Source organism: Zootoca vivipara, chromosome 2 (genome assembly GCF_963506605.1).
Source record: "Zootoca vivipara chromosome 2, rZooViv1.1, whole genome shotgun sequence".
NCBI classification, from domain to species: Eukaryota; Metazoa; Chordata; class Lepidosauria; order Squamata; family Lacertidae; genus Zootoca; species Zootoca vivipara.
In genome coordinates this window covers 120,104,536-120,124,998 of record NC_083277.1, presented here as the reverse complement: position 1 = coordinate 120,124,998, position 20,463 = coordinate 120,104,536, and the positions used below count along the sequence as shown (strand labels likewise).

The following is a 20,463-nucleotide window of genomic DNA, read 5'->3' as shown; positions in this document are numbered from 1 at the left end:
CCAGCCCATCCACACAGGTGATACATGCCAGGTGAGCCACTTCATCTACAGTCAAACTGTGGGTGAGAGTTTGTATTTTGGACTGACTTGGCTTCTAACAACACCAGGTGAGAGATGTCAGGTTGGCATGCCATCCCAAATCTTGTCAGGTGAGGGATGGTCCTGAAGAGACAACAGCCTTAATACATTGGATACTCCTGTCCTTCACTGGCCATCTGCCATCCCCCAGCGCCCTTGCCTCTTAGAGGCCCCCAAGGTCTCCCTCCACTCAAACACAACCTCCACAAGCAGAAATGCTTTTTAATGTCAGGCCTTCAATTAGCTGAGAAGCCAGCAAACTTCCAATAATGAAATTAATCATGGTGGTACGCAAGAGTTTGTGCTGTGTTTTTATTGCTGACAGGCACCTTGTGAATCCTTAAGAGTTTAAAGGGGGAACGATGGGGAAACTTCCAATAAAGAAAAAATAAAATAAAATTGAACCCACCAGTGCCCATAACTTTGATACAGGCTGGGTGCGCCCTCTAATGCCTGCTGCACCAACCTGCAGCTACAAATCAATTGGAACTCACAACCAAAGGTGGCACCTCGGGTTGACTGGCTATTTAAAACAGTTTAACCTATCATTCAAGTCCATTTCAAACATAATTACGAATTCAAAAAACAAACAAACACAAACCTGCAAGTGGTTAAAGTGGGGTTTCAGGTTTGTTTGGCTTTTGCACTGGGCTGGTGGGTGTTTTTGTGGTACAGTAGTTGTGTTTTTGCAGGGTAGGACGCAGGGTTGGCCCCAACCCATTTTGGCACCTGGGGGGAACCACAAAATGAAACCCCTTCCTTCCCACCAGGGGAAAAGAGATGAGCGATGATCCGCATCAGGAACAACGGTGAACGTAGAGCGGCGGTGCTGCCTCCAGCAAGTTCCTTCGCAGGAAACGCGTCTCCCTCCTCTCGCATGAAGGCAAGCTGCCCGAAGCGAAGTCCCGCGGACCCGGCAGAACAACATTTCCCAGTAGCCCCTACGGGGGGAAGGCGGCGTTAATCTTTCGTCACGACGCAGAAACGGCCTCTGAGAATTGTAGTTTTCTTACTTACGTACTTACGTACGTTTAGAACGCACAGGCTGCGTACCCCAAGAAGCTTATTTGCAGGGCTAACAGTGCGCCTTCCGAGTGTGGTGCATGCTGGGATTTTTTTCTCTCTCCCTTGCCTCGCGTGTCCTGTGGGAATTGTAGTCCTAAGCCTGTGCATTGAGGCGGGAGGGATAGCCCGAGTGGACTTGCTTTCCCATGATGCTCCGCGGCAAACCCGCTGTTGTGACTGGAATTAGCTTTAATAAGATGGCGGCGATGTTGGCGGCGCAGTGAGTTGCTGGTAACGTCGGGAAGGGCTACAGGTGAGGCGCATCCGCTTGCCCCCCGGCCACCTTCGGTGTTTCCAGCGACTGCAGGTAGGGAAAGGTATCCAAGAAGAAGGGCTGCCGCTGGAGGCAGAAGGGCTGCTGGCTTCAGGTTAGCGGTAGTTCCGGGCGCCTCACGCCGTCGCTTCCCTCGCCTTGGTTTGCTTTCAGACGCTCAGCCCTGACGGGGATGGTGCGAGAATAAACACAGAGGTTTGTGCACCAGGGGTAGTGGGAGGAAGAGACATTGTTTGTTTGTTTGTTTGTTTGTTAAACTTGTATCCTCCTTTTCCTTCCCATTTTATCCTCACAACAACCCTGTGTGGTAGGTTAGGTCGGGAGTGTGACTTGGCCCAAGGTCACCCAGTGAGCTTCATCACCAAGTGGGGATTTGAGCTCTGGCCTCCTAGGACCCAGTCTGGCACTCTCTAACCCAGGCATAGGCAAACTCTGGCCCTCCAGATGTTTGGGACTACAATTCCCATCATCCCTAGCTAACAGGACATGTGGTCAGGGATGATGGGAATTGTAGTCTCAAATATCTGGAGGGCCGGAGTTTTCCTCTAACCACTACCCCACATGGGCTCCCATCCAGATCAGAGTGGGGCATTTCTAGCCTGACTTGAGCTCCTTGTACAACACCAAACCCCCTCTAACCCAAAGATCAAGTATCTCCTTCCTGCTTTAGGGAGTGAACTGGGTGAAAGAAATCTAGAACAGAACAGATTGTTCTGTTGAGGTTTGTGCCGGAATAACTGTGATTGTCATTGAAGAAGAAGAGTTTGGATTTGATATTCCACTTTATCACTCCCCATAAGGAGTCTCAAAGCGGCTAACAATCTCCTTTCCATTCCTCCCCCACAACAAACACACTGTGAGGTGAGTGAGGCTGAGAGACTTCAGAGAAGCATGACTAGCCCAAGGTCACCCAGCAGCTGCATGTGGAGGAGCAGGGAAGCAAACCCGGTTCCCCATATTACAAGTCCACCACTCTTAACCACTACACCACGGTGGCTTGTGCATCACATGCCACTTTTTCCAACATAAAATTTTATTTTATGCTCTATTTTTATGTTAAAGTATGTTTTATTTGTTACATTTTATTATATCCCACTTTTCTTCCAAAGAGCTCAAAGTAGTAATTCCCCCTCTCCCAGCTTTTATCTTCACAACCAATCTCTGCATGACTGAGGGGAGATATACAGTAAACCCAGGTCTGACACTTTTGCTGCTATACCATACCTGCAGTCATAGAACCAGCATGTGGATCATCAGCTGCAAGAACTGCATGTTCATTTGAACCTTCAGCATGCATCTGATCATGATATTTTTATCATGCCTATATGCAGAAGAACTACTTGTTGTTGGACATGATGATTTGTGTGTGTGTGCGCGTGTGTGCGTGCTTCTTTTCACTACCAGTCTATACGAATTCAAAACAATTGCTCATTGGCAGACTTTATTTCAGTCTATGTGACATTTATAAATTTGCCTTGATCAGCTTTTGGTCTTCCCCTCTAAAAACAGGCTAGCTGTGTAGTTATTCTAAGAGGACCATGTTGAGAATAGAGTGGAAGGCAATATGCCAGATTGCCACCTTCCCAAAATAACCTGCCAGCAAATCCTCTTTCAGAGATGCCATCCCCTCCACAGATTCCCTTTTCAAGTCTGAATCAGTAACTGGGAGAGGTTCAGGTGGCATTTCTCTTGGGAATCAGGGGCTCCAATTGTTGGTCCCTCACCAACTTCCACACCTTGAAAACTTGGTCAGGATTTTAAGAATGACATAATAGGTGTATAATGCGAGGAGTGAGATTTCAGATTCTTAATTAAGCTATATCCACAGACAGTTGGGGCAATTCCATACTGAAGCAGGTCTCCAATCCCCCTTCCTCTTCCCAATAACTTCTGTATATTAATACCACCAACAAAACTTTTTCAATCCAGATGGCTGGGGAAACTGTTGAAAAGAGAGAGAGAGATTCTTCACCCCTCAAGGAAGAGTGGAGACGCTCACGTTCAGCTGAACGAGAGCGAGACAGGAAAGGCTCCCCCGTCACAAAGGACAGGAAAAGGCACCGCTCCCGTGAGAGAAGGAGAGGCAGTCGATCCAGATCCCGATCTAGGTCCAAATCAACTGAGAGGTAAGGCCAGATCAATTTGGTTTGCTGCAAGGATGATGAAGGTTAGTCAGCCTTGAGTGTAATAAGTAGCAGGGAATGCTGTTGGCTTCAGGTGTTTTTATTTGGCTATTAGTAGGATTCAACATGGGGTGGCAGGTGGCGTTGTGGGGACGTGCGTGGCACTGTGGTCTAAATCACAGAGCCTAGGGCTTGCTGATCAGAAGGTCGGCAGTTTGAATCCCTGTGACGGGATGAGCTCCCGTTGCTTGGTCCCAGCTCCTGCCCACCTAGCAGTTTGAAAGCACGTCAAAGTGCTTCCCGCTCCGGCGTGGTAAACAGTGTTTCCATGCGCTCTTCTGGTTAGAATCATAGAATCGTAGAGTTGGAAGAGACCACAAGGGCCATCCAGTCCAACCCCCTGCCGAGCAGGAAACACCATCAAAGCATTCTTGACATATGCCTGTCAAGCCTCTGCTTAAAGACCTCCAAAGAAGGAGACTCCACCACACTCCTTGGTAGCAAATTCCACTGCCGAACAGCTCTTACTGTCAGGAAGTTCTTTCTAATGTTTAGGTGGAATCTTCTTTCTTGTAGTTTGAATCCATTGCTCCGTGTCCGCTTCTCTGGAGCAGCAGAAGGTGGTTCACAGAAGTGGCTTAGTCATGCTGGCCACATGACCCGGAAGCTGTCTGCGGACAAACGCCAGCTCCCTCAGCCTATAGAGCAAGATGAGCGTGCAACCCCAGAGTCATCCGCGACTGGACCTAATGGTCAGGGGTACATTTACCTCTACCTTTAGGATTCAACAATTCAGCACTGAACTATATTTTGGACTCAAACCAATAATTTATCCAGTTTCTCAGAGCAGTTACTTTCAAATGCTTTGGGGGTGCACTTAGTAATAGAGTCACAATCCAGGATTGCACAAACAATCCTGTTGCACAAACAGGAATGTTGCTTACATAAGTTTAAGGACACCCAGTGCATGTCCTTTGTGGACATACTGTTCTGCATCCCTTGTTACACTGGGGCTAGGTCAGCGTTTCTCAACCGCTGTTCTCAACCACTAGTGTGCCGCGAGACGCTGGCTGGTGTGCCGCGACGTGCGGCAACGAGAAGGGCGATTTGCACTGACCCACCGGAAAGGAAGCCGGCCGGGTCACGACGCGGGGCGAGCGCAGCTCTCAACAGCCACTACCACGGGAGGGTGGTTTTAGACAAACTTAAAGAAGCTGGCTGGATGAGCTCCACCTGAAACTTGCTGAGCAAAGGATTGTGCTGGCAGAGAAATCAGCGGCTTGTGAAGCCTTATTACAGGAGATTGCAACCAACACAGCAATTGGCAAGTGTTTCATACAGTCATAATTATATAGTCACTATAGGGCGGCACAGAGTTAAATTTTTCAACTTTTTAAATGGTGGTGTGCCTCGTGATTTTTTTCATGGAACAAGTGTGCCTTGGCCCAAAAAAGGTTGAGAAACACTGGGCTAGGTAGTCGGTATTGTTGGTTTTGAAATAAAAAATGGGTACAAAGTTTTTCTAAACTACACTGATATTTGGTTTCTAAGACCTGTAAACACTATGCATGCTAAACAGATTACAGTGTATCATTTTACTTGATATAACGCATCTGCCTTCTTTGGGGAAGGGAGCTTGTGAGACTATGCAAGTTATTGAAGCCCAACCACTGAAAATGTTGCTCTGTCCTAATCCTCTCCTTCTGAATTTGAGCTGTAGCTAAACTTTTTTCATTTTTAAGAAAGAAAATGGAGGCACTGTTGCAGAGTTACATCCACTCAGTCTTGATTACATTTATTGTCCATAGACTTTCTAGGTCTGCTGTACAGATAAACCACAGCTGTACCCTTTATACAAAGGCTGAGTTAATGGGTGTGAGCAAAGCATAAAGGGAGTATATAGGAGGATGCTAATTTAATTTGGTGGGATTGAACGGTTTCTACAGTTGGTTGATTTCTATTGATACTGTCTGATGGAAGGGGTGGCTTGATCTGTGTGCATTGAAATCAGTTATTCTGCATGTAAACCATTTGTTTGTAGAGAGCGGCGATATAAAGAGCGGGAGCGAGACAAAGAGCGGGAGCGCAGCAAGAAGGACCGGGATCGTGAGAAAGATGGGCACCGGAGGGACAAGGACCGTAAACGGTCCAGGTAAAACAGTGTTTCCTAGACAATGAATGCAGTTACTTCTGAGGTGTCACAGCTGTTGTGGAATATAGCATTGTTTCATGGTAGCTGGGGTGGAAACATGATTAAAAAGATAACTACAATTTCACCATTTTAGCTTTATGTTTGGATTTAAAGAGAAGTTTCATCTAAATTCTTGGGTTAACAACAATAGGAACTGGGCTCAAGGTACAATGCCCAGGTTGTTGTTCTAGTTACAGGTAGGTAGCCGTGTTGGTCTGCCGTAGTCAAAACAAAATAAAAAAATTCCTTCCAGTAGCACCTTAGAGACCAACTAAGTTTGTCATTGGTATGAGCTTTCATGTGCATGGTATCTGAAGAAGTGTGCATGCACACAAAAGTTCATACCAATGACAAACTTAGTTGGTCTCTAAGGTGCTACTGGAAGGAATTTTTTTATTTTGTTTAGGTTGTTGAAAGGGCAGTAGCATCTATAGTTACCATGAGTGACTGGTGCTGAGGATTTGTTCAATAGATTTATTTAGATTTGGATATATTTAAATAATCCATACTTTCATAAAGTAGATCAGAATGGAGAGTAACATACAAAATATAATAAAATCAGTAAAGTACTCCATAAAAATATAATTAAAAACATCAGTGAAACATCAGCAGATACTGGTTGGTTAAAAAGAGAAATTCATATTTCAAAGGCCTGTCTAAATAATTGAAGACATCTAAAAGAAGGGAGGGAAAGTTCCTGCTGAACCTCTACTGGTAGGGAGTTCCACAGGGCAGGGCTTGCCACACTAAAGGAATGATCCCTAGTTGAGGCTAGCTGAACCTGAGGGAATGAACCTAGATCTACCCAGTGAAATACGGTAACCCCAACTCCTGACTGTTCTATCCCTCTGGCACAGGAGTACCTCTCCAAGTCGGAACAAAGACTCCAAATCCAGGAAGGACAGAGATTCTCGCAGAGATGATGATGATGATTCATTGTCCAAGAAGGAGAAGGTAACTGTTCTTGTTCAGTTCTCTGTAACATGTGCAGTTAAGCTGGGTGGGTTTGAATTCCCCACCGCACCCTGATTCTTTTAATTTGAGACCTCTTTTATTAAAAACTAGCTGGCCCTGCCACGCGTTGCTGTGGCTTAGTCTGAATTTGAACACAATCGGTCAAGCAGTTTCGGAGAAAAGTGGAGACCCACCGACATGCCACTTTTACATTTATATATATATATAGATTACAACTCCATGTTTATCTTTCAAAGTGTGTTTCTAGGATGGCATAGATAAGAACCATTTTTGGTTGAAAGGCCTTATACTATAAATCTCTGGTATGTTTCTGTTCTCTACTTCTTTATACAGTATCTCTGGAAAGTGCTTGCTGTGAGATGAAAGGGCAGATCTCCTCAATTAATCAGGCTACTTAAAAACAGTTTTTTACATTCTCTTTCAACCTTGCTACTTTGGAACTTTATAATATAGCACTTCTTCCCTACAGCCAAAAGTATAGACCCCACAGCTTCAGTGATAGCAATTCCTACTTTTTGGGTTTCTCTCCCCCACCCCTGATTTTAGCATGCACTTATTTTGTTCACAGGGATGCGGGTGGTGCTGTGGTCTAAACCACAGAGCCTAGGGCTTGCTAATCAGAAGGTCGACAGTTCGTATCCCCACGACAGGGTGAGCTCCCGTTGCTCGGTCCCAGCTCCTGCCCACCTAGCAGTTCTAAAGCACATCAAAGTGCAAGTAGATAAATAGCTCCTGCAGGAAGGTAAACAGTTCTTCTGTGTGCTGCTCTGGTTTGCCAGAAGCAGCTTAGTTATGCTGGCCACATGACTTGGAAGCTGTCTGCGGACAAACGCCAGCTCCCTTGGCCTATAGAGTGAGATGAGCACCGCAACCCCAGAGTCGTCCGTGACTGGACCTAACGGTCAGGGGTCCCTTTACCTTTACCTTTATTTTGTTCACAGGCCCAGCCACTTTCTCTGGAGGAGCTGCTGGCCAAGAAGAAAGCTGAGGAAGAGGCTGAAGCCAAGGTAAGAGCATGGGGCATGCCTCCACTTTCTTTTTCCCCACCTACCAATTCCATTTTTGCCCAGGTGAGACCAGCAGGTGGGTGTATTAGATTACAGCAAGCTGTGTGTATTTAAAGCTGTGCTTTGCTTCCTGGCATCTCCAGCAATTCTTGATGAGGGAAGTACACAGGGTTTCCTTGCACGCTCAACATCTTGCTCTGATTTCTTGCAGCCGAAGTTCCTTTCCAAGGCAGAACGAGAGGCCGAGGCCTTGAAACGACGGCAGCAGGAGGTGGAGGAGCGGCAGAGGCTCATAGAAGAGGAGAGGAAAAAGAGAAAACAATTCCAAGAAATGGGGAGGAAGATGCTAGGTAAAGATTACCTCCCAGGAGATCATCAGGTACACTGATATCTTGGAAGTTGAATGGAATCCGTTCCAGAAGTCCGTTCGACTTCCAAGACGTTCGGAGACCAAGGTGCGGCTTCCGATTGGCTGCAGAAGCTCCTGCAGCCAATCGGAACCTGCGTCGGACATTCGGATTCCAAAGAACATTTGCAACCCAGAACACTCACTTTCGGGTTTGTGGTGTTTGGGACCCAAAAGGTTTGACTCACAAGGCATTCAGGATCCAAAGTATGACACTATTCAGCTTCAGGGGCATGATGTGATTCCCTGCTCTGAGCTTGTGTCCTGATGCCACATTTCCTGACATTCTGCCGTTTACTACAGAAGACCCCCAGGAGAGGGAGCGCCGTGAGCGGAGAGAGCGCATGGAACGAGAGACCAATGGCAATGAAGATGAGGAAGGGCGGCAAAAAATCCGTGAGGAGAAAGATAAGAGTAAGGAACTTCATGCCATCAAGGTAATATGTTAGGCCATTTCATTTTCTCTCTGTAAGTAGTATGGAGATGAGGATTAATGGGTTAGAATAAGGGGACTGGGATAGGAGAGTGTCTTTGATGTGCATCCAAGTGGCTGAGGTTAGCATTATGATTAGTTGAATTCATTGATCAATTTAATGCAATCATACCAGTTTTTTGAGCAAGTCATCACAGTTTTCTACGTCCTGAAAAATATGTTATCGGTGTGGGTTGATTGTCACAGTAGAACCGCTCACAAAATCAACCTGACAGTGCCAACGTACTTTCAACCTCTCAAAAAGCCAGCTTTAGAAAATGGTCCGTAAAATAGTTGTTCACTTTCTTTTCATCACTCGTTTCTTGTTCTTTACATGACTTCATAACCTTAAGGCTAGGCTACTGTAATGACTTTTCTTTGGGGATTCCTGAGTTTTTGAAATGTGCACTTGAAGAAGAAAGCAACAGCCCAGTTCTTAACAGTGTCACTAGGAACACATCTTCAGAAACAGCTGTTTGGAGTTTTCAGCATTGGAATAAAAAGGGTTTGTTTTTGTTTTTTTGCTTTGCTGTGGCAAAACTGGCTGAGATCAGAGCCTATGCAGATTCATTCTTCCTGCTTTTTTCTGGGTCTTCGTTCCCAAGGTCCAATGATGATACACATTTTCTGGGCTGGGAATGAAAAGGATGATCTGGATATGAGCCCAAGTGAGCAAAAAGCTGATTTGGGAACCAATGCAGAGTCTGAACTGTTAGCCAGGGCATCCCTAGTTCAAATTGCAGTTCTGTCACTACAGGGCCTTAGGGAAGGTCTTGTCTTGTCAGCCTCAGGCACTTATCAGAAATAAGAGGAATAATAATACTGACCCACCTTACAGGGCTGTTATATATGAAGCGTCTGGAAAATTAGAAAGAGCAGCATACATGTTTATTGTAATTTTGATCCAACCGGTGTGTGTAGGCACATATCGTTTCCTTGCAAACTTTCTTTGTGTTTCATTGGGAAATGTTGCCTTGTTTTTCCTTTGGAAAAGCCTGAGAGGGCATGAATAAATAAATACCATGTCCCCTTAGGAACGGTACTTGGGTGGGGTCAAGAAGCGGAGACGTACTCGGCATCTGAATGACCGCAAATTTGTCTTTGAGTGGGATGCTTCCGAAGACACTTCCATTGACTACAATCCCCTGTGAGTATTGCTGTGGGAGGCGGGTTCCATATGGGATGCTACTTCAGAGTAGAGAGACTGGTGTCCACAGAGCCACATATCTATCCTTGTTCCTGGGAAGAATCTGAAAATCCCATTTCCTCCTTCGCAATGAACCAGGAATATTCCCAGCCCTGTGAGAGGAGGATGTCTAGAGGTCTGGGATTTGGAAAAAAATTACATCCTTGTACCCTAAAAATACAACTTCTCACATGACAGTGAGTTGTGCAAATTAAGTGGGCTTGTGGAAAAAATTGAGATGGGATTCTGGGAGTTTCTAACCAGATTCTAACCACCTACAGTTTGGAGTGTATGCAGTACCATTTGACATTCTGTTCAACAGGTACAAGGAGCGGCATCAGGTTCAGCTGCTGGGACGTGGCTTCATTGCTGGCATTGACTTGAAACAGCAGAAGCGGGAGCAGTCACGTTTTTATGGAGACCTGATGGAGAAGCGGCGCACGCTGGAGGAGAAAGAGCAAGAGGAGTAAGTTGCATCCAGGGAGGGAGGGAGGGAGGTGCTGGTGTTGCAAAGTTTATGATGACATTCCCCAGCTGATGAGGGAGCAGTAAACTGGATGTTGGTGTTCAGGTGGATATGGGAAGACATTCTGTGTTTTCATCACATGTACAAGGAGTTGTTGTTGTTTTCAATTCAACCAACCAAAACTCTGACAAGGAAAGTCAGACTCTTAAGAGTTCATTGTGAGGAGTGTAAATCATGAAAATTGTTCAAATTATATGCATACTCTGTTAATAGATCAAATCCATTGTTGGGTTTTTTAGCCACAGCATTTACAGAAGTAATGAATAGGTTACTTGAGCCAGCTTGTGCTCACCAGTTTTCTTTTCTGGCTGGAGTTTTGTGCCTTTAGCAGTGGGGCTTGCAAAACCTCGCCATGGTGGCAAAAAGTGGCAGCGGTCTTCAAGTTCTCTGGGCGGTAGTAGGAGGCGGTGGCAGAAGCTGCGGCCACCTGCCTCAGTGAGGCCATGCAGGCCGCCACTACTGCTGCTGCCACTGCAGGGCCTTGCAAGCAACCATTACTGCCGCTGTCATGGCAAGGCCCTGCAGGTTGCCACCGCTTCTGCCCCCTGGTTGTTGCTGATTCTACTGCTGCCAGAAGGTATGCTGGCAGTCTGGCACTCCCAGGTTATTTGTATTGTGGATTGTCCTGAATACCACCATTTGGTAGCCAAGTCCCAAACTAAAAGTCCTGTTTGGATGCATTTTGCCTTGACTGCTGTTTAAAGTGACCATGAGGTGATTGATAATATCGTCATTTATCCGTTTTAGACCCCTAAGTAGTAGCAGTTGCCAGGATATTGTCATTTTCGCCTTTGCATAGTTCCATGCTTATTTCAGACATTGTGGTAGATTGTGATGTTTAGCTGGTGATAACATTGCAATGTTTGGCTGGGGAGACATTGCGATGTTGAAAACTAGTTATCGCCTAATCCTCGCACATACTGTGATTTGTGATATATTGCCAGGTAAAAAATTATGAAACAGTTATCATGATGTGAACGTCAAACCAGCTTTGGACGATATCTCAATATCCTGAAGAAATGCCAGTCCTATTCCTGGCATAGTGAATAGGTTGCAGTAAGCAACGGTTTGTGCAACTGTGGGCAAATAAGAGCTGCCCTCTTCCAGTTTGCTGGGGGTTTTCTTTGCTTTTGCCTTCTACCATTTTGGCCTGCCTATTCTGACCCTGTTGGGATCTTCCTTCTTGGCAGGGCACGTCTGCGCAAGCTGCGTAAAAAGGAGGCCAAGCAACGCTGGGATGACAGGCATTGGTCTCAAAAGAAACTGGATGAGATGACAGACAGGGACTGGCGTATCTTCCGGGAGGACTACAGCATCACCACCAAAGGAGGCAAGATCCCCAACCCTATTCGTTCCTGGAAAGACTCTTCGCTGCCCCCTCACATCTTGGAGGTCATTGACAAATGCGGCTACAAGGTGAGATGCAAGTCACTTCATAAAGATGGATTGGCCCTTCTGTTAACCATTGAAACTTCAGTTTATTTTGAGAGACTGTATAAGTGTATATTTTAAATGCTGTTTTAAAATCTAAAAGTTTATATTTGAAAATGATCATTTTTTAAAAAAATAATCATTTAGTTTATGGGGGTGGTGCTGTTGAACAGGGACTGAGCATCATGGCTTCTGGAGATCAGCTTTGTGTTCTTGAAAGGACATAGTGTTTTGGATGTTGGGGAGGGCTAAGAGTCAGGATTCCTAGTTCTGTTGCTGACTGCTTGAATTTGAATTGAATTTGATTTCTCCCAAGAAGTCTAGTGCTTTCCTGATAGGTTTTATGCCCCGTTTTCCACAGGAACCAACTCCTATTCAGCGTCAAGCCATTCCTATTGGTCTGCAGAACCGTGACATCATTGGCGTGGCAGAAACTGGCAGTGGTAAAACAGCTGCCTTCCTTATCCCATTGCTGGTGTGGATCACAACACTTCCCAAAATTGACAGGTGAGGGAGGGAGTGATGGTTGCTGTGGCAGGTTAGACCACATTTCCAGAGGGGGGGGGGGGGAGAAATGGACATTTGAGGGCCCTGGGTCAATGCTCACCTGCAAATGATTCTTCAGCACCACAGTTTGCACTAGTGCTCTCCACAGCCAGGCATTCTTCTGTGGGGGAGTGGCATTTATCTAATACCACACATCAAGTACAGTGGTACCTTGGTTATCGAACTTAATCCATTCCAGGAGTCTGTTCACTCCCGAAACCATTCGAAAACCAAGGCACGACTTCCAATTGGCTGCAGGAGCTTCCTGCACTCAACCGGAAGCCGCATTAGATGTTTGGCTTCCCCAAAACATTCACAAACCAGAACACTTACTTCCGGGTTTGCGACATTCAGGAGCCAATTTGTTCGGGAACCAAGCCATTTGGGAACCAAGGTAATCTGTAATCTGTTTGGGAAGCCTTTGTAATCCCCCTAATATTTCGGTGACTTTTGGTGGCAAAGCTCAGAATCATGCTACTCACTGCTTACCCCTGTTTTTGTGTGTATGTGAGAATGAATGAGAGGTGGGAAGATGAGGATTTTTCTCCCATGGTAAAGCCATTGCTTCCAGGTGTGCAGCTTTGAGTGAGAAGGACAAACATACAAACATAAGAATTGCTTTGCTCACATTGACAAAAAAACAAAACAAAACAACCCCATCTTGTCCAGCAATGCTGTTTCTATCAGTGGCTACCCAGAGACTTCTGGGAAGCTCACAAACTAACCATGCTGGAGATAAGCCAAATCACCATGGATAGATGGCTCCCCCCACCCCCGTGTGCACTGTGGGGACCTCCTTGCAGCTTTTATTGTGCTCAGGCTGTGTAAAGACCTAGAAAACTGCCTTGTTCAGAGTCAAACCATTGGTCCATCTACCTCAGCATTGTCTACACTGACTGGCAGTGGCTCTCCAGGGTTTCAGGCAGGTTTCTCTCCCAGCCCTACCTGGAGATGCCAGGGATCGAACCTGGGACCTTCTGCATGCAAGGCATTTGCCGTACCACTAAGCCAGGGGTAGGCAACCTAAGGCCCATGGGTCACAAGCGGCCCACGGGGGTCATTTAACTGGCCTACAAGCTATCCCCGAACCGAGCCGCCCGCTTGGCGAGTCCCTGTCCGCTGCGCTAAACTGGCATGGTGCATTGTGGGGACTCACTTCTGCAGTGCTGGAAATCACGTCTGTGCATGCGCAGATGCCGGAAATCATGTCTGCACAGACGCAGACACCAGAAATTGTGGGTGCATGTGCAATCCGGCCCACGGAGAGATCTCCACTGGAGTGAACCTGCCCAGGCGAGATAAACCTTGCCAACCCTGCACTAAGCCAAGACCCTTCCAAAGCCAAAACCTTGGCTTCTAGGTGAGCTTGAAATAATCTGGTTCAGTTGGAACCCATTTACTTCACTGGCTTGTTTCCCCTCCTCCAAAAAAATCGCATGGCGCCCACCCTTACTTAATTTTGTTTCAGTGGTAGTCAGTAGATCGAGGTCACAAATGTATACATTTCTCACAGTCCAATCTAGCAGGCAGAAACCTGGGGCATTCTTTGGTTGGGACCCTGCCTTTGCTGCAAAGTCTTGTAGGCCAGAGAGGGATGGTTTCACACTGTCTGCTTCAGCTCAGCATGTGTTTTTTGTTCACTGCAGGATTGAGGAGTCAGATCAGGGCCCCTATGCCGTCATCCTGGCTCCCACCCGTGAGCTGGCCCAGCAGATTGAGGAAGAGACCATCAAATTTGGAAAGCCCCTGGGCATCCGCACAGTGGCTGTTATTGGTGGCATCTCGCGTGAGGATCAAGGCTTCCGCCTGCGCATGGGTTGTGAGGTGAGAGGGTTAGGGCGGGTGGTCTGTAAGGGCCACAGCCAATGCTGCAGCTCTGCTGATACAACCAACTTCTCATCCTGCAATGGAGCTGCTTCTTCCTTTACTATACCCCCTGCACACCCTCAAAATCAGCTCCAAAGGGTAGGGCTCCCCTACGTTAAAGTAGATTTTAGGGCCACACAGTGGGAGGAGAAGAAATGGAAATCCTGTTGTACCAGCAGAACACTCTTGGCATATCATTGGCTACAACCCTAAATGTTCACTTTGCTCCTGTGAGTGATAAATAATGACACACATTCATAGCTTAATATCCTCTTAACTTCATGGCCTGGCTCACCGTCCCTGCCTGGATAGTACATTGGAAAATGTTGCCTTGTTTCTTGAGTCAGGAAAGGATGGGCAAAAGCTGTATGGACACAGGTTGCAAGGGTCATTTCCACCTCCATGTATCTGCTCTCTCTCTCTCTGAATGCCACAGATTGTGATTGCGACACCGGGCCGTCTGATTGACGTTTTGGAGAACCGTTACCTGGTGTTGAGCCGCTGCACCTATGTAGTACTGGATGAGGCTGACCGCATGATTGACATGGGCTTCGAGCCTGATGTGCAGAAGATCCTGGAGCACATACCTGTCACTAACCAGAAACCAGATACGGATGAGGCTGAAGACCCTGAAAAGATGTTGGCTAACTTCGAGTTGGGGAAGCACAAATACCGGCAGGTTAGTGGGGTTTGGATGCCTTGCTGTCACATCTGGTGTATTAACTTGTAAAAAGTAAAGCACTGGGGTTCAAGTCCACCATTGAGTTCCACCCTTTGAGCCAAACACCCTTCCTTTAATCTGACCTGGTTAGCAATGTTTCTCAATTCACATGAGAAATAAGGCACAGAGGGTGTGGTTGGTGGCTGCTTGTGGGCAGGGAGATGCTTTTATCTGAAAAATAAACATCACTATTACATTTCATTAATTACATTCCATTTATAATTGACCCACCTAACGACAAATAATTACAATTACAACAAATAAAGGCTTGACATATCTTGCTTTGCATGTCATGCATCTTTCTCATATATTGGTTTCACCTTTTAAGTTGCATTACTGAAATAAATGCACTTTTCGACGATATTCTAATTTTCCGAGTTTCACCTGTAGTTGTGCAATGGAGCTTCTCTGTCTGCTCCTCTCTCCCCATATGGCCCCTGTAAGGTTCCCTCAATCCTCCAGAGCTGATTTACAGGGAGTGTAGGGAGAGGAGAGGGCCCTGAAACCTCCAGGTATAGGGCTGTACAATAATAATAATAATAATAATAATAATAATAATAATAATAATAATAATTAATAAATAAATAAATAAATAAATAAATAATAAATAGTCCATGTGCTAATGGAACCGATCACTTGGGTTCCACCTCGAGTTCAGATTCTTAGGCACAAAAGATGAGGCGTTTAAGAGGATGGTTGATGTTAGTGGCCATTCCCTTTTCCGTGGAACGTACTGAGTGCTTGAAAGTGTGCTTTGAGAGGGAGCGAGACAGAACAAGAACATTTAAGCTTGGGCACCATTCATAGTAAAAAAACAAAACCTTACCAGCCAGAAGTGGTGAAATGGTAGGATTTGATGCCCTTTGCAGGGTGAAGGGTTCATTGATTTCCTTTATTTCTGGCTAAAACCGCAAATGGAAGTGTGGAAACTTGTTTTAGCAATGATTGGAGGTAACTTTCTTAATAAAAGAGCTCTTTGTGGCTTTGTACATATTTCCTGCAATGTGATATTTGTGAAAATGCATCCCTCCCCTTTTCTGCTTAAATTGGAGGAGTTCCATTATGTGGGAGGAGAGGCAGACTGCCTTGCACTCATGCTCTCTCTTCTCTCCCCCCCCCCGCACCCGCAGACTGTGATGTTCACAGCCACCATGCCCCCTGCTGTGGAGCGCCTGGCCCGCAGTTACCTGCGCCGCCCAGCGGTGGTCTACATTGGCTCTGCTGGCAAGCCACATGAGCGTGTGGAGCAGAAGGTCTTCCTCATGTCAGAGTCTGAGAAGAGGTAACTGCTGGTGTGGGAGGTTGCGTCAAGGGGCTTGGTTTGTCTAGTTCAAATGAGGTAACGGGAGCCTTTGAAGTTTGGGCCCTCAGGTGTGGTAGGCATAGAACATAGAACTGTGTTTGTTTTGATTGGCACAAGGCTCTGTGCTTAAAAAGAGAACCCTTTGTAGAGGCAATTCACATCCATTTTATGCTTTATTTTCGCTCCTTCTGAATTGTGGCATAAGCACATTTCTGGCTATGAAGTAAAGCCTCAACCCAAACATGGGGCTTCTACCGTAATGTAATTTCCAGAGAAGGGCTATGTGGAATGAGCCGGCTAGACTTCCCGCCAGCATTCCTCATGACTTGAACCGTGAAATGGTTCCCATATTACTCAAGCAAGGTGGAGGGGAGGTCCAAAGGAACCATGTACCGTGTAACGGCCAGTGCATCCTTTCCTTGGTGTGAGTGCAGAAAAGAGAACTTGGCATGTGGCTTAGAGTTGCAGAGGGACCCTAGAATATCATTCAGTCCAGCCCGCCCCCCTATATGCGTACTTGAATCTGGTGCACATTTTAGTTACGTATTACACGTTCTAGCCCTCCTTTCTGCCAAGGAGCTCAAGGCTGCACACATGGTTACTCCTGCCCAGTTTTATTAGTGTTGTTTCTGGATGTCAGGGTACTGAACTGTTCCAAATGATAATACAGAGGTGATATGTATGCCAGAGGGCAGGGGTGCAATGTAATGTTTCTGCTGAACAGATTGCATCTTCAGACCCCACCATCGTGGCTCACCTGTTTGCTTCTCCTCTCCTTTCCCCTGTACAGGAAGAAACTGCTGAACATTTTGGAGCAGGGCTTTGACCCACCCATCATCATCTTTGTGAACCAGAAGAAGGGTTGTGATGTGCTGGCTAAATCCCTGGAGAAGATGGGGGTAAGTAGTAATCTCAAGAACTGTTAAATTCAAGAACTGCAGGTCCTATGAAAGTATTTGAGGCCCACGTGATGTTAGCCAGCCCATCTTTGAGGCTCCCAGAATTGGTGTCTTTGTGTCCTTTGTCAAACTTCGGGAAGATACGTAGGTGTTTCCTCTCACTATCAGCAAATTATCAGAATAATGTGGTGTAGCTGTTGAGCTTATGGCAGCTGGTAAGACATTTTCTGGCTTACTGCTGAGCCCTGAATTGGCAGAGTTCAATGCCCATTCTTGGTCTGGCAGTTGCCATTCCCCCCACCCTGCAAGCCCCTCGCAAGATAATCAACATCTCTTGGTATTCACTAGGAATGTCTGGGAATGATGGAGCACTCTGCCCCGTGTCTCCTCTTGAAACACTTGGCTGTCTTTGTCTCTGGAGGAAATTGTTGCTTGTTCATTGCCTTTTTGTTACTGTCCTCATTGCCCAAACAGATAACATCTGGCTTAATGTAACCCGTTGCTCTCCCATCTCTGCAGTACAATGCCTGCACCCTTCATGGCGGCAAAGGTCAGGAGCAGCGAGAGTTTGCCCTCTCCAACTTGAAGGCTGGTGCCAAGGATATTCTGGTGGCCACAGATGTGGCTGGACGTGGTATCGACATCCATGATGTGTCCATGGTGGTGAATTACGACATGGCCAAGAACATTGAAGGTGAGCTGTCCAGTGCTCTCTGCCTTTCTCTGGGCACTTCCTTGGTCTTATAACAGAAACCTCTGGGCCTGTGAGGCATGCCTTCAGCAATTTGGGCCACCGAGCGGGAGAGGTGGGGTGGCAGTGGTTGGCATGCTGTGTTGAAGTCATAAAAATGATGTAGGTCCTTCTAATTCCATGTCTGGGAGTTGGCAGTGTGTAGTCACAAGGTATCTGAAGAAGTGTGCATGCGCACGAAAGCTCATACCAAGAACAAACAAACTTGGTCTCTAAGGTGCTACCGGACAATTATATATATATATATTTCTGTTAAGGAGTGGTCAGTCTCTGTCCATGACCCTCAAGTATGAGCCATCATTTAGATTTTCCATCCAGGACCAAAGGTTAGCAGCGTCTTAACACCTCCCTCCCTCCCTCCCTCCTTGCTTACAGATTATATTCACCGCATTGGCCGAACAGGACGAGCTGGCAAGAGCGGTGTAGCCATCTCTTTTGTCACCAAGGAGGACTCTGCTGTCTTCTATGACCTGAAGCAGGCGATCCTCGAGAGTCCGGTGTCTTCCTGCCCTCCAGAACTAGCCAACCACCCAGATGCACAGCACAAGCCGGGAACCATCCTCACCAAGAAGCGGCGGGAAGAGACTATCTTTGCCTGAGTCCTGTAGGGTTGCTCTTCAAGAGGCCCCTCTGGGCCACTGCCTGGAGCCTGGAGCAGACTGGTGAAATGGCTCTCAGTCCCACTTGCCTAGACCTTAAAGAGGCAGTGGCTTTTAATGTGCTTCCCCCCTCCCCTTCAAACGTAGTAGGTACACCCCTTGAGCTGTTGATGTGACACCCAGCAAAGAATTCAGGACCAAACAATGAAGACTTCAATCTAAAAAATTAAAATGTCTCTTTGGGAATCCTGAGCTAGACAATTCTCCCTACTTCCTTTTTCCTGTAGCCTTGCTTTACATTTGAGTTGGGAAGCTGAGCTAGGCTAGGCCTGGTTTGTGCCACTTGGTGGCTTTAAGCCTGCCACCTCCTCTACTCCATGATCAAGCGAGACTCTGAGATTTTGTCCTGACTTTTTTGGGGGGGGGGTAGTGATACAGCTTGTGGCACTCTGACTGGGATGCTGCAGGGCCCTCCTTTCTTCTTCAGATGATAACATCACCCTGTTTCCAGTACCATGTTTCAGGGTGGTAATTTCATGAAGGGTGGGGTGAATTTCTTAACAAAACTTGATTTATTCAGAGGTTAGTACTGTCTACTTTCAGTAGAAGGGGACAGGTGATGTACAGAAAGACACTCATATTTTTCAATGATGTTTCTGTGCTTCTATAAATCCATGTGAACTGTTACTCAGGTCTGTCTCTTCCTTTACTCCTCCCTTTTCACAGATGCAGGTTCAAACTGTGTCTCCTCTGTAGAACTTGTATTCCTCTGTGTCCAGCTTCTGTGCCTTTTAAATGTAGCAATTGCCCTTACAAGCTATTTATGAGACTATCAGCTAGAAGCAAGAGAACCAGTTTTGCACTACCGATATAGTAAATCTTGTGTGTGTGAGGGCAGTAGCAGTAGTTGGAACAAAGTAGTGTTTGAAGCGTGACAGCTGGAGGTCTAGAATAAAAGGGCAACTTATTTTTGTTAAAAAACAAAATGTGTAGAAATTGTTTATTCCCCAACCCAAAAGGTTGATGGCATGTTGGACTTAAAACAAACAAAATGTTTCTAGCTCAATATCCTCTACACTGCTCTCCAGGGATTTCAAACAGAAGCCTTTTCTTGTCCTATCTAAAGATGCCTAGGATAAAACCTGCTGAATGTCTTGATGTCACTGCTGAATGTCTCAGCAAAAGTGTGCAGAAGTAGACGTGTGAAGAGAAGTAGGAACTTGCTTGGGTTGCCGTAAAAGTGAACCATTTGCAGACCCCATGAGGCTCATGTATTTTTGCAAGCGAGTAGCTCTATGTCTGGTGAGCTGCAGCCCTACACTCCTGTTGCAACCCAGTGTGGTGGTTTTTGGCAAGAGTGCCCCAAATGAAATTCAACATAATGCAACTGGACAGCACCCCATTAGATTTGTGTAGCCCTCCATGCTTTGGGGTGACTTTACCTTTAGTTGCTGGCCTGCTCAGCACTGGATAAGGCAAGAACTGCATATTGAAAAGCTCCCTCACTCTGCTGCAACTGGAACAAGTGATGCAATATTGCATAATCTGAAATGTAAATTAAGTGCCCAGGGCAAAGAGTATGGATTTTTCCACCAATAAATTTGCATTTCCACCAGGAATTGTGATAATGCAGAGTTGAAGACATTGATGGTAGAAAGCTGCAGTGCTGAGTTCACTAACTATGGAGTCTGGTTCATTGAAAGCAGGAAGGCCTGTCTTAGCGATGCTTAGGACTGTTCCACATGGACTATGAGGACAGTGTGTTATTGAACCATCTTTGTTCTCTGGGACAGGGTGTCCACTTCCACAGCTTCATTTGCATATCTGCAGACTAAATTCTTCAAATGTGCTCTTTAAAAGACTTTTTGAAAGAGTCCCCAGCAGGTGCTGGAATGCAGAGTCTCCAGTTTGTGCATGGGGGAGGGGGGTTGCAGGGGTGGGTAGGAGAGAAGGTACTTCATGTGATAGTTTATTGTGAGGGGAACTAAATGATTACACAAATTCCCCTTTTGCTCCTGGTATACATCTCTGAAAACCAGGACAC

The 20,463-nt window shown here is 46.2% G+C and overlaps 1 protein-coding gene across 3 annotated transcripts; it reads left to right on the top strand.

Moving 5' to 3' along the window:
* Positions 1–1,254: 1,254 nt before the first annotated feature.
* On the top strand, positions 1,255–19,106 carry DDX23 (DEAD-box helicase 23). Of its 3 annotated transcripts, none has more exons than XM_035101086.2 (17): positions 1,255–1,396; positions 3,347–3,543; positions 5,582–5,692; positions 6,589–6,685; positions 7,648–7,713; positions 7,925–8,063; positions 8,423–8,556; positions 9,626–9,738; positions 10,100–10,243; positions 11,494–11,719; positions 12,096–12,241; positions 13,927–14,104; positions 14,583–14,825; positions 15,998–16,149; positions 16,961–17,069; positions 17,589–17,763; positions 18,196–19,106. In XM_035101086.2, the coding sequence occupies exons 2-17, from the start codon at positions 3,347–3,349 to the stop codon at positions 18,417–18,419; spliced, it is 2,454 nt and encodes an 817-aa protein (XP_034956977.2). In that variant the 5' UTR covers positions 1,255–1,396; the 3' UTR covers positions 18,420–19,106. The 3 variants fall into 3 exon arrangements, with proteins under 3 accessions (XP_034956977.2, XP_034956969.2, XP_034956965.2); XM_035101078.2 differs by having other exon boundaries at positions 1,307–1,450; XM_035101074.2 differs by having other exon boundaries at positions 1,307–1,612.
* The last annotated feature ends 1,357 nt before the right edge of the window (positions 19,107–20,463 follow it).